The sequence below is a fragment of the Podarcis bocagei genome (assembly GCF_964188305.1).
Source record: "Podarcis bocagei genome assembly, chromosome: 14".
In the NCBI taxonomy this organism is placed as follows: Eukaryota; Metazoa; Chordata; class Lepidosauria; order Squamata; family Lacertidae; genus Podarcis; species Podarcis bocagei.
Window position 1 is genome coordinate 19697552 of NC_138139.1, and position 14172 is coordinate 19711723.

Genomic DNA, 14172 nt, shown 5'->3' on the forward strand with positions numbered 1-14172 from the left:
AGATCAGGGATCTTGCAAGCCCCCAGGTTCTCCAGCAGCCGAAGATGGCATATGTATGTGTGCGAGATTAAATTATATACATTTATTTGTATATAGCTATCCAGCCATCCCAAGGACCAAAGTTTGAACCATATGAAAAGTAACACAAGGCAACATCATAAACAAACTTATAATGCCATGTTTCCCTGGCAGGTTGCAACATGCTTCTTAAAAAGGGAGGGGATGTTCTTCTTGTTTAACAAATGTTAAAATAAAATAACACGGTATGGAACGAATTGAGTGCGTGCAGATCTGAATAAAATTCTATAAAAGCACAGAACAGTCTCTGCTTGAGACTTTGAAGTACCACTTTGCTTCATATAGAATGATAAATACTTAACAGCCAAAAAGTCTGATGCTCTCCTACTCTTTTGATGTGGCAATTCTCTCTGTGGTGTTGTTTGCAGGGTGCCAACTCTCTCTCGCTGTGTGTGTGTGTGTGTGTGTGTGTGTGTGTGTGTGTTGTTTTGCAGAGTGCAAGAGGCAGGTTCCTGCCCCAAGGAGCTTACAGTCGAAAAGCTGACACAGTGGAAGAAGCTGGGGAGGGAAGTGGAGGCAGGTATTAACAGGGAAGCAATATGTGATGGTTTCAGTGTCTTCTCTCCCCCTTTCCCTGCCCTCCTCCCTATGGTCTTGGTGACCCCCTCCAGGATGTGCAAATTTTCTCGGCATGGAGTCAGGAGCCATTTCGAACACACAGCTTGCCGCCTCTTCAGTGCACTACGGGTTCCTTGGCCTGCAGCGCTGGGGTCCAGAGCTCGCCCGCCTCAACAACAAGGGGATTGTGAATGCCTGGACCTCCAGTAACTATGACAGGAGCCCTTGGATTCAGGTAATGGTGGGCTTCGAAATGTGGGAGGCCAAAAACTAAGCAAGGAGCATTCGCTCAAACTGGGAGGGCCAGGTGGAAACAGGCCTTTGATAGACTGAGTCGATTATGTAATAATGGTGAATGTGCTGTTACTGTTGAGGAACTTGTTTGAATTATAGAAACATTAATGCGACTTCCTTTTTATGGTGTAATGTATTTTAATGCAAGTTGCTTTGATACCTTCTTAGGTTACAAGTGACCAATAAGTCTAATAAGCATAGCTTGGATTGTGTTGCTTTCATTGTTTTTAAGGCTGATGTTTTAAGGCTCCTTTGGGAGGGAGGGATATAAATGGATATAAATTAAATAAATAGATATGGGTGGGGGTAAAAAGAGAAATGGGTGCTTCAATGTGCTGTGCTTGTTTTTGTGACTCCCAGCATGCTGTTGGGCAAATAAGCCACACACAAAACATCTGATTAGTGTTGAGTCACACAAACATACACAAATACATACAGAGATGTTTATCCAGTTTCTGCCTGCTTTTCCTCACCCCAGGTCAACCTGATGAGGAAGATGAGGATCTCCGGCCTTGCCACGCAAGGTGCACGCCGTGTAGGCCGCCTGGAATATGTCCGGGCCTACAAAGTAGCCTACAGCCTCGACGGGCGCGAGTTTGTGTACATTAAGGATGAGGAGCAAGATCATGACAAGGTGAGCAAACGGGGCAGGTGCTGCAGCTGTGCCTGAGAGGTGGAGAATCAAAAAAAAAAGTGGATGGTAAGATGGTAATGGTAAAGGACCCCTGGATGGTTAAGACCAGTCAAAAGTGACTATGGGGTTGCGGGACTCATCTCGCTTTCAGGCCGAGGGAGCCAGATTTTCGGGTCATGTAGCCAGCGTGACTAAACTGCTTCCGGTGCAATGGAACACCGTGATGGAAACCAGAATGCATGGAAATACCGTTTAACTTCCCGTTGCAGTGATACCTATTTATCTACTTGCACGGGTGTGCTTTCAAACTGCTAGGTTGGCAGAAGCTGGGACAGAGCAACGGGAGCTCACTCTGTTGCAGGCATTCAAACCGCCGACCTTCCGATCGGCAAGCCCAAGAGGCTCAGTGGTTTAGACCACAGCGCCACCTGTACCCCTGAACGATGCTGAAGTGCTTTATAAAATACATTACCTTGTTTTTCTTAACAGCAGCCTCCCAAGGTAGGCCACTAAAACAGTGCCTTTGTTGTTAGGCTTGGCACCATCCCGCAGTCACTTTTTGTAGTTGCTTCGGATGCTGATGCCTGCCCCATGACCCACAAAACTGATTTTGACTTGCGCAGAGTGGCAGTTGCTTGAATTTCCCACAGAGCTCCTAATGTACAAAGGACACATCAGTTTCCTTGCCCATTTCCCCCCCTCCGGCCCTTCTCCCGTTGCCCCCCTGTATGTGGCCTCCAGAAGGTTGTCCATGAGGGGATCTGGCCCTCAGCCTAACCCCCCTCCAAACTCTTGCCCTAGAGAATGATTAAATTTAGCATGTGTATTTTACTTACTTTTAGTAAACTAAAAACAGTGGGGTGACTCCCATGCTAGCTGTACTCTGAGTAGACCCATTGAAATGAATGGACCTAGGTTAGTAATGCCCTTTTGATTTCAAAAAAGTGCTCTTACCATGACTAGCCAGTTTGGTGTAGTGGTTAAGAGCGGTAGTCTCGTAATCTGGGGAACCGGGTTCGCGTCTCCGCTCTTCCACATGCAGCTGCTGGGTGACCTTGGGTCAGTCACACTTCTTTGAAGTCTCTCAGCCCCACTCACCTCACAGAGTGTTTGTTGTGTGGGAGGAAGGGAAAGGAGAATGTTAGCCGCTTTGAGACTCCTTAAAGGGAGTGAAAGGCGGGATATCAAATCCAAACTCTTCCTCTTCTTCTTCTAGCATCGGATGCATTAGTTAGGCAAAATTGCGCACAAAAAATGGCCTGGGTTCATAAGCTGGACTGTAGGAGGGCCTTGCAAGATGGGCAGTGCATTGTACAAATGCCTTGCTTAGAAAAAAATGGGCTTCCTGTCTGCTAAAGCCGTCTTTTCCATTGAAGCGCATCACCTTTTGCTACAAAAAAGGAACAGTTTTGAGCACAGCATACATTTTTAGTTGCAATCGTAGAAGAATCCACTGTGATTGAAACATATCTGAGCTTGTCAAATGGTGTTGCAAAGAATCTTATGAGCGGCAAGAAATTTTCCATGAGGACTTAAAAATTGCCTTTTGCAAACTAAGGTGGAGAACTGAATTTAAGATTTGAGAAAATAAAAAAAAACCCTGAGACAAACTGAAATTGGCAGGTGTGCCTTGAGGGCTCTGCTGCCCTCCCCTCCCTGTTTCCTTTAGATTGCTGCAATTCCAGCCTCTCCCAACCATCCAAGAAGAAACATTTTAGCTCTTCTCAGAGAATACTAATGATGCTTAATTCACTGTGCTTAGCCTGGTGGGTCCTTACTTGTCCCCGTGCAGGTGTTGAGGAGGCTATGCTGAATATTTGGAAGTCCAGAAGTTCTTTGAGTTTTTCTGCAAGCACCGACAAAGCCCCCCTAAGCGCGATAATCAGAAACACATTGCATTGTAGCCATTCCTCAGACCCACCCTTCCCCACCCCACCTTAAAAGTTTTCTCTTGTCCCAGTGGAAGCCTGATAAAGGTACATAAGAGTTGATTTAGCTTCTGCATGAAAGGGGGGGGGGGGTTGGTGTGTGTGTGGGGGTCCCAACACACGAACAGCCTCAACCTCACCCCAATTAAATAGCTGGTTTAAGCTGTTCTGATTATACTTACAGCAAGTTTGTTTCGTGAGCTAGCAGAACTGTTTGAGTTGGTATCCCGCAAGACAACAGAGGTTTAGGACCAGAGTTTTCCTTCTCCTATATATTGGCTCCCTCTGTTATTCCTGCAAGCTCCAAACTCCTCTATAGTAGAAGTAGAAAGAACATAGGGAGCTGCCTTAAACTGAGTCGGACCATTGACACATCTAAAGGTAAAGGACCCCTGGACAGTTAAGTCCAGTCAAAGGCGACTATGGGGTTGCAGCGCTCATTTTGCTTTCAGGCCAAGGGAGCCTGCGTTTGTCCACAGACAGCTTTCCGGGTCATGTGGCTAGCATGACTAAACTGCTTCCAGTGCAATGGAATACCGTGACGGAAACCAGAATGCATGGAAATACCGTTTAACTTCCTGTCGCAGTGGTACCTATTTATCTACTTCTGCTGGTGTGCTTTCAAACTGCTAGGTTGGCAAGAGCTGGGACAGAGCAATGGGAGCTCATCCTGTTGCGGGGATTTGAACTGCTGACCTTACGACTGGCAAGCCCAAGAGGCTCAGTGGTTTAGACCACAGTGTCACCCGCATCCCTTGATACACCTAGCTCTGTATTGTCTGCACCAACTGGCAACACCATCTGCGTGTAAGGCCAATGCCACTGAGCTACAGATTTTCTGTTGCTATTTCAACTTTCCTCCATTGAGTTCAGGATAGTTTGCATAGATGCAGGTCACCACACGTTTATAATCGCAACAAACCTGCTAGAAGTGAGAGCTGGATTTGAGCTCATGATCTCTGTCAAAAAGTGCCAGCATTCTAACCATTCTGCCATGCTGCCTCTTTGAAGTAGCTGCCTAAGAAGATGTCCTCTTTAGAGAGCAGATGTGACTCTAGACCAGGGGTTATCATCCTGGTCCCTACCACCCACTAGTGGGCATTTCAGGATTCTAGGTTGGCGGTAGGGGGTTTTACGTCACAAGCGGAATCCTCCTTCCATTGAGCACTTACCATCAAGAAAGATGCATTAGTGGGCGGTAGCTATGAAAAGGTTGACTATCCCTGCTCTAGACCATCAACTCTGTTCCTACTAAGGTCTCATCCTTTCACCGTTGCCCTCTCTCCTGGCAGGTTTACACTGGCAACTCAGACTATGAAGACATGGTGACCAACCTCTTCAATCCTCCGGTTACAGCCCAGTACCTCCGCATCTACCCTGTGATCTGCCGTAGAGCCTGCACTCTGCGCTTCGAGTTGGTTGGCTGCGAAATGAATGGTAAATGCTTCCCATTGGTCTAAGGCCACTGGCACAGTACGTTTAAAGTACTGCAATGCCACTCATGGCTTCCCCCAAAGGATTCTGGGAACCAGGAGTGGTTTAACAGCAAGTCCCTCTTCCCAGGGAATTATGGGAATCATAGCTCTGTGAGGGGAATAGGTAATGGTAAAGGGGTAAAGGGACCTCTGACCATTAGGTCCAGTCGTGACCGACTCTGGGGTTGCGGTGCTCATCTCGCTTTATTGGCCGAGGGAGCCGGCGTACAGCTTCCGGGTCATGTGGCCAGCATGACTAAGGCGCTTCTGGCAAACCAGAGCAGCGCACGGAAACGCCATTTACCTTCCTGCCGGAGCGGTACCTATTTATCTACTTGCACTTTGACGTGCTTTTGAACTGCTAGGTTGGCAGGAGCAGGGACCGAGCAACGGGAGCTCACCCCGTCGCGGGGATTCGAACCGCTGAGCTTCTGATCAGCAAGTCCTAGGCTCTGTGGTTTAACCCACAGTGCCACCTGCGTCCCATGTGAGGGGAATAGGTGTCTCCAAATAAATCAGTACCCACAACAAACCACAGCTCCCAAAATTCTTTGAGGGAAGCTGTGACTGTTTCGAGTAGTCACAGAGTACTTTAAACGCATGGTGCGAATGTGGCCTAAATGTCTTGGTGGTGGTGGACTTTCTTGCATGGACAATCAGAGGGCAGCAGCACCCTGGAGAATTTGACTTCACCGTCCTTTCCTCCATGTTGGAATTCTTTTTCCTTAATCTGGTTTGGGTAAGCCAAAATGTCGCTGTAGGTCTAGGGATGGGGGTATAGGTCAATGTTGGTTTCTCTCAGTTTCTCATTTTTCCAGTTCTAAGTTCAGTTCTCCATATTTGCACATCACTTTGTGAACTTTGTTTTTTAAAAAGAAAAGGTCCTCATGAAAATTCATTGGCTTATCATTGTGAATTTCCCCCAATATGTACATTTTTGCAAAGCCATCTCTTCTAATACAATGCATTTTGGTATGTTATTTTCACTAATATATTTTCATCCTTTAACCTGACATATGTATGTTTTGCCTACGTTACTTGTCTGTGGAGAACTGCATTTCAAAATTTGGAAAAATGCAAACTTTCCAAGGATAGCTGTATGTTTGGTTTGCATGTTGCTTTGGAAAAGGCAAACCGGGTATGCTCACATTAAAATGTGAACCGAATTGAATTTCACCCCCGTCCCCATAGCAGGTCACCCAAATTGCCCTGGGGGAATTCCTCAGGGTTGAAGCAGTTGCCTTTGCTGACCTCTAATTTCCAAAATCTGTTGGCACTTAACTGTGAAAACTGGGACTCTCAGATTGGCCACTTGGGTACTGTGGATAATTGCCAGCGCTGTCTGCTCTGTAAAGAAACGTTTAACATTTCTGTGCAGAGGCAGCCCAGATTTTGCACTAAAAAAAGGCTGAATTTACTACCTGTTTTTGCATGACTTCTTGCTGTTTGTATCATATTTTTAATCTGGCTTTGTTTGGGCTATGGATAGGGGAATTGAGAATCTTTCTCCAAGCTGCTGGGAAGCTAAGAAAAGACTAGACTTGATACGCAGTCCTCACTTCTGAACTTTAAATATGCATCTGCCTGGCTGGGGTTTGATGCATTGTTCTGTCTCCTCTTTATGGGACAAACTCTCTCTGGGATAGCTCAGTTGGTAGAGCATGAGACTCTTAATCTCAGGGTTGTGGGTTTGAGTCCCGTGTTAAGCAAAAATATTCCTGCATTGCAGGGGGTTGGACCAGATGATCCTTGTGGTCCCTTCCAACCACATGGATCTCCACCGTTGGGCTTTGCTCAAAATAGTCATTTCCAGTTTGATCTTGGAAGCGGCCACTTGGTGAGGACTGGCCTGGTAGGACTAGGCTTTCTTTGGCTTCCCTAGCAGTGATGGAGTCTTGGTTGTTGGGTCCTGTTGTCCAGGCCAGGAGGCCTCCCTATTGCAGTGGTGCTGTCAGGGCAGGACTTATGGGCAAACGCCTGGGGTCCACACAATAGAATGAACAGGTGGGCTCCCAAATCCAGGAGGGTTGGCTTAACTAGGGCTGCCATACGTTCGGGAATTGGACTGTCAAAATGGCGTCTGAGTAGATTTTTACCAAGTCGACAAAATGTCCTGGAAAACCCGGATGTATGAGATTACGCTAGTAGGACTGCAAGAAGTTCTGTAAGGAGGACTATTTGAAATATTGCAAGAAAGACTATGAGGAGAATTATTAGTTAATGATAATTAAGAGTAATAGAGAAATTAAGAAATGCAGAATAAGTGATAGAGAATGGAAAATCATCAGAGGTGTTGACGGAAGTCTAAAATATTGTATAAGAAGTTATGTTAAATGAATGTTGGAAATGATATGTAAAAAAACACAATAAAATGTATATATATAAGAAAACCCGGATGTATGGCAACTGGAGCGATTTTAAAAGAAAAATTCCTTTAAAAATCCCCCAAAAGCTCCAAAACTCTTTTTTTTTTGGACATGTTCCCAGAGAAAGGTCATCAACTTCGCCCGCCCTCCAACAACTTTGTTTGGATTTTCACTTTTGGGAATATGGCTTAACGCGTTTCCAGAATAGATGAAGTAACGCATATTAGCATTTTCAAGTGGCAGGCGGAAGCCCAAAGTCTAAAATGGCTCGACTTGCACCACTGCCCACATCCAGACTTTGGGGCTCTTTCTCTTTCTTCCTCCTCCTCTGCATCCATAATTACAATTGTACCTTGGTTACCGAATGCCTTGGTACTCATACGTTTCGGCTCTTGAACGATCGAAAACCAGAAGTGTGTGTTCTGGTTTTCAAACGATTTTTGGAAGCCGAACATCCAGCATGGCTTCCGATTGGCTGCAGGACAGCCAATCAGAAGCCGTGCCTTGGTTTTCGAATGTTTCCCGGAGAACGGGCTCCCGGAAGGCATTCTGTTTGAAAACCAAGGTACGACTGTACAGTGACACCCTCTGGTGGTGCTCAGAATTATAGGCCAGCTGACTATTTTTCCTACTTCTTACTGTCACAGCTCTGATGTAGTATTGTAAATTTGCTTTGCTGAGCAGTGTCACGAAACCCAGACTGGCCCCTGCCCTGAGGACCTTACAGCTGAAATGTTGGTGGAGGGTGACAGAACTCATTATTGCCCACACAGACCGCCAATACCTCTCCTGGGTCTTTCCGAGTCCTTCCTGGACATGCCAGAGATTGAATGTGGAACCTTTTGCATGCAATACATATGTTCTTAACAATGAGTCACAGCTCTTCCCACCCTCCGCATTAACCCATGACTTAAAAAATATGTACTTTTAAAATTATCATTTAATCACAAAACGCCAATTAAACATCTTTGCTCTGAGTATGCATCTCAAATATTTTATCCTAGAACAGCATTTGGGTGTGTGTTGTGACTTGAGAAGCGTCTCACAGAATTCAGAGAAGTGGGAAATCTGAAGGATAATTATTGAGGAATATCCACTGGTGAAATTGGAATGGAATTACACCATTATTGGGTAAAAACCAGGGTGGCTAACCTTTGATGCTCTAGATATTCCTGGACTGCAGCTCCTATCATTCCCTGACCATTGGGGCAACAGGAGGTGTCATCCAGCAACACTTGAAAGATTACATGTTAGATGCCCAGCTCTTGCACCCTCAAAGTGACTTGTAAATATTTGTGGACATCATTGGGATTCCATCTTTTGGGTTGGCTTCCTCCTGTCCCCCCTGCCTTTGTGTTTCCATCTGTGCTTTGGTTCCTTGTTTTTAAAACAGTTTCCGGGAAGCTGCAAGACTTGCTTTTAGTGAGATCCCTAATGGTGGACAAGTTGGTTTGAAGCATCCATCAGCACTTCACCACTGCTGATGTTCAGAGCACAGGGATGCAGGTTGCAGAATTCTGCCTTAGAACCTTCCCCAGAATCTTCGCAGCACATGGGAGTTTCTGTGGCAGGCATGTTTAGACGTGGGGGATCTAGGCCGATGGCATGGAAAGTTTTGAAAGCTGCTACTTTGGGGAAGATGTGTGTGCGTGTTTCTGTCTGTCTGATGGTGCTTAATTTTGTTTTCTTTTGAGCATCTGTTGCTTCCGGTCTCTTCCCTTTCACTGTGTCTGTGTAAACTGTTGTGTTACAGTGTATTTCAACATGGCAGGTTGCTCGGAGCCGCTGGGCATGAAATCCCACTTCATCAGCGACCAGCAGATCACAGCCTCCAGCGTTTACAAGACATGGGGCATTGACGCATTCACTTGGCACCCGCACTATGCCCGCCTGGACAAGACGGGCAAGAGCAACGCTTGGGCTGCCCTCCGCAACAAACAGGACGAGTGGCTTCAGGTAAGGCCTTGCTGCTCCTATGCAGGAAGGAGGGGTGGAAGGGCAGTGCAAGGGTGAAGGCTGGGCACTTGAATGTGTGGCATAAGAGGAGCCTGCCAGTGGCCCATCTAGCTCATCACTCTGCGCCCACAGTGGCCGACCGGATTCCTCAAACAAACCTGGAAGCTGGGAATGAGCACAACAGCATCCTGCTCACCTATGATTCCCAGCACCTTATATTCAGTGCCTGGAAGATGACCATCATGGCTAGTAGCCATTGATAGACTTGTCCTCCGTGAATTTGTCCAATCCTCTTTTAAAGTCATCCATTTGGATGGCGATCATTGCCTCCTGCAGCAGTGAGTTGCACAGTTTAACTATGCCACATGAAGAAGTACTGTCTGAAGAATTGCACACACACACACACACAGAGAGAGAGAGAGAGAGAGAGAGAGAGAGAGAGAGAGAGAGAGCACTTTATTGTGGTCCATAGACCCAACATACACAGTACAGCGATGGTATATACAGTCATACCTCATGTTACGTTTGCTTCATGTTATGTTTTTTCAGGTTGCGTCCCATGCTGACCCGGAAGTACCAGAAAGGGTTACTTCCGGGTTTTGCCGCGTGCACATGTGCAGAAGCGCTAAATCGCGCTTCACGCATGTGCACAAGTGCCAAATTGTGCCGCGCACATAGTTGCTAGATTCGTTTGAATCTCTTGAGTTAAGCAATCCAATCTGGCTTTGTCCAGATTGGGCTCGTTCCTGGTAAATTCCCTTTTTTATCCTTCTGAAAAAGAATAAAGACACAACAGTCTTCTTTAAAAGTAATGATAAGAAGTTTACTCACATTCAGTTCACAGTAGGTTCCCTGAAGGCAGGCTTTACCTTGTAGTTACAGAAGAGAGTTTTTGAGTTCATCCGATATGGGAATGAGCCCATGTGCTGCTGGCTAAGAGCCAGCAGACAGCAAAAGCATCAGTATCAGAAGAGAGCAGCAAAAGAGGAAGATGGCTGCGTGACTGGCCCTTTTACAGGGTCTCACAGGGTCATGCCCATCTATCTAGTCACACACAGGGGGAGGATGCTCCAGATCAGGTGGGACAGGAAGTCCTCCTGGCTGGAATAACACCTCCCTGTGTGTCCACTCTGGGCAAACAGGAAGTGTTTTATTTGACTGCTACAGTGATGTCACATCCCACGCATGGCACAAAAGGAAGTCTGGATGAGCCCTCAGTTGTATGCAAACTTGCCCCCAGGTTTGCATGCTTTTCCTGCAAATCTTCTGAGTCTTAAGAGTTTTCAACCTTGGATGGGTTAACAACTTGTGCGTTGGGGTTAAAAGGTTTCCAAGGAAGGTGGCCTCACCTGAGTCCGGGCCCCTCTTTTCTTCTTCTTCCTCCTCACAAAATAAACGTCGTCCTTGTTTCCCTGCAGATCGATCTTGGGGCCGAGAAGAAGGTGACAGGGATCATTACGCAAGGAGCTCGTGACTTTGGGCACATTCAATATGTTGCAGCCTACAAAGTGGCCTATAGTGATGATGGGAAGTCCTGGACTCTTTACAAGGATAGCAGGACAAACGCCACCAAGGTAGGCTTGGGGAATTTTGCATCCTCTGTGTTTTAGAAACCGCTCCCATCCTCACTGAGGAATAGGAGAGAAATTCAATTCAGTTTGCATTTAAGGCCAAATCTTATCAAATCTGCGCTCTCCAGAACAAGATGAGAACCAAAAATAGCCACCCTTCAAAATCTGCACTTATCCGAAATTTGCAACGCAGTTCCCTGACATTTTTCAGGGCTTAAAAATGAATACTTTAGTGAAAAGAAACATAGAATGCAGCATTATATCAGGAGAAATTGCTTGCAACAAAGGGTACATTAGCCAAGTGTGTGTGTGTATTAAAAGAGAAGTTCACACTAAAATGCTGAAGAATCAAGAAAGGGTAACCCTTGCTTACAGCCCTGCGAGGTCAGCCGGCCTGCTTCCTTCCCGCTCTTGTGTTTTCTAACCGTTCTTCTTTCTCTTCACCGGCACAGATATTCCAAGGCAACTACGACAACAACTCGCACAAGAAAAATGTGTTTGACGTTCCCTTCTACACCCGCTTTGTGCGCATCCTCCCCGAATCCTGGCACAACCGCATCACCTTGCGAGTGGAGCTTCTGGGCTGTGATGAGTAGCCCCCTCACCCCTGACCATGGAGGCCGTGAAGCAGAGAGCCAGACTGACTTCCCCACCCACTTTGTCTCCTGCCCCCTGCATCCCCGGACCTGTGGCGCTTTCTGTTCCCAAATCCACTACTCCTAGTTCCAATTGATAAAAAATCCTATGCCCTGTGTTAAGCACTGGGAACACCATTTTTTGTAGAGCCAGCAGCTATCATGGTCCGGGGGCCTTGTTACCTCCTCGACCCTCTGCTTGTCTTCTATCTCCCCTTTTGCTTTTGAAGAACGATTGACAAGCTGGCTCCTTCAGGGATTGGCTTACTTTGTTTGCATCACCACGGCCCCCTCTTGCGGGTCCCTTGCACTGCACTTTAAGAGCCACTGTTGATTGTCTGGGCTCTTGCTTTTGTAAGCCCTACCCCATGCATGGTTGATTCCCTCCTGGCGACATCGGCGTGCACACAAACCGGTTCAAAGAGTCCTTGCCCTCTCTCCAGGGAGCCCTGGAAACTGTGCTTCAAGGTGTGGGGCGACTGTAACGGAAAATGCTTAGCAGCTTCCCAGAGCCACATTTCCCAGAATTCTTTGGAGGAACCAATGGCTGGTCTAAGATGCAAGTTTAATAGCCTAGGTACGATGTAGGTCACAGGCAGTGTTGTATATATACTCCCTTGCATCATCACCATTTTTCAAAACATGATCAGAACTTCAGACCAAAAAAAAACAGGGTTTCAAAGTTCTAAGTTTTTGCAAGATAAGTTGAAGTTTAGCGTAATTTATTCTGCTTTCACAAGTCACAGAGAAGCCCATAATGCCCCTAATTCCTGGAAACAGAGGCCTCCGCCCCTCTCGGCTCCTCACATGTAACCACGCGGTTGCTCACACTTTCCCAAGTTCATTTTCAAAGCCATGAGGGACTAGCAGCTTGCTTTTCCTCCAGCAATGGAAGTCACTGCATGAAATCCACATAGCCCTGTTCCCAGTTTACCTGTTCCCTTGATAAATTTTTCTCAGGATGCTAAAAGATTGGAGACTGGGTGAACTCACAGATTTGTAAAGTATTACTCAAACTTTGCTGGGGCTGTTTTGGCAGTAGTCTAACCTTTCCCCAACCCTCCAGTTTTTGCATACTGAAAAAGACACGGCACTGTTGTTGTTGTTGCTGTTGTTTGTTAAATCCACTAGGCCCCCCTCCTTGCGACTAACGCGACAGCTTCCCCTAATTGCTTCTCTCTTTTGGAGACCACGTTTGGCAGAGGCCCTGTGAAGAAGCGGGGCTCTGAGAAGCTGTGTCAAGGAAGGAAGGACAGCATTTTAAAACAAAAACAAATGTGGAATGTCCCTTTTGGAAGGGGTCTGTGTGGTGGCGGTTGGGGGAACACATGGCTTTCGGTAAGACAAACCTAATAAGAGGGGCTTCAAGTAGGGCCACCGTCTGGGATCTGGAAGCAATTAACCCAGAGCACAGGTTTTTTTTTAAGCCATAGGAAATTCTGAGGGTATCCGCTATGGCTTCTCAGCAAGACACAGTCCCTAAGTAAAGACTCTCAGTATTAAAACAAACTTTAAGAACACTTGCTTTTTGATGTCTCTTTCAACGCATGGAATCCCAGGCAGAACCAATGGATGGGGGAGAGGGAGGCAGAGTTGGGGGTGAGAGACAATACTGTTAAGTTCCTGCCCTATTGTACAGATGAAAGAGATGGACAATGAAAGTTGTCTTCAGGTGGCCAATGGTATTAAGTCAGCAGTGGAGAACCTTGGCCCCTCCAAGCCTTTCTGTCTGGTCTGTGAGACACCCCCACATCAAGCCTCTCACTAGCCCTGTTCTCCCTCCTTAGTCTATTTGCCTGGCTGGAAAATGTCCTTGCACTTGGGTGATGCTTCTTCCCTAGTGGGAGGAGGGAGAGGGGTGTATGCATGTGTGTAGAAAGTAACCCAGGTGCTCTAATACGCAACCTAAGGGCCACACACGGCCCTCAAGGCCAATGGACAAGGAGGTCTTCCAACTTCATGCTTCTGGTGCTATATTAGTGCAAGCATAACAACATCCAGTGCTTGGAAAGAGTGACAGCCAATCAGAAAGGAGCCCAAATCTGAAGATGCCCTGCAAGATAAGGCAGATCCCAATGAGCTGAACTGACTCTTCACATGAAGCAGATGCACTGGGTAGCCATTCCTTCGCCGTGGTTAAGGGTTTGGGAATGAGGCCACCGATTAGTATGCATTCTTTGCCCAGCTGATTTTGCTCAAGCACAAATCCCCATTGCTTATCATGACTGGTTGAGGAATATATTGACATTGTAAACCAGGGTTCTGAAGCTAGTTGCAGAACCAAGGTAAATAGGTACCCTGGTGAAGACTTGTCCTAATGTAAATGTTAACCCTGGTTAAGGCTGGTGTCAGGGAGGCAGGACTAGGGTGAGCTATGGCTTGTCTCTGATGTCTTAAATATGGTTAAGAGGCAGATTGCATTACACCTGTGCCGGCCTATAAGAGGGAGTCCCATCCATTGTGTTGCACCATGGCAGACCAGCTATAGATCTTCTCGGTCAGTCATTTCCCCGTGTACTGTTGCCTGCTCACTCTGCAGTGCTCTGTGCTTGGAGCAAACCTGTTCAGAGCACATCTGGCTGAGGCTAGCCATGTGCCCTGCCTGCAGAGGATGGTCTTCTCTTGGAAGGTCAATCAAAGGACAGTCTTCAATTGGAAAGACTGCCTCTATTTGAGG

The 14172-nt window shown here is 46.7% G+C and overlaps 1 protein-coding gene across 2 annotated transcripts in view; it reads left to right on the forward strand.

The window, feature by feature from the left end:
- Positions 1-13013, forward strand: part of MFGE8 (milk fat globule EGF and factor V/VIII domain containing) — a 34843-nt gene extending 21830 nt beyond the window's left edge. Inside the window, exons 5-10 of one of the 2 annotated variants that reach the window (XM_081171211.1) lie at positions 690-871; positions 1409-1564; positions 4785-4929; positions 9087-9289; positions 10708-10863; positions 11313-13013. In XM_081171211.1, the coding sequence (XP_081027337.1) occupies positions 690-871; positions 1409-1564; positions 4785-4929; positions 9087-9289; positions 10708-10863; positions 11313-11456 (986 nt within the window). In that variant the 3' untranslated portion in view covers positions 11457-13013. The remainder of the gene's footprint in view (positions 1-689; positions 872-1408; positions 1565-4784; positions 4930-9086; positions 9290-10707; positions 10864-11312) is intronic. The other variant, XM_081171212.1, reaches the window with a different exon arrangement.
- The last annotated feature ends 1159 nt before the right edge of the window (positions 13014-14172 follow it).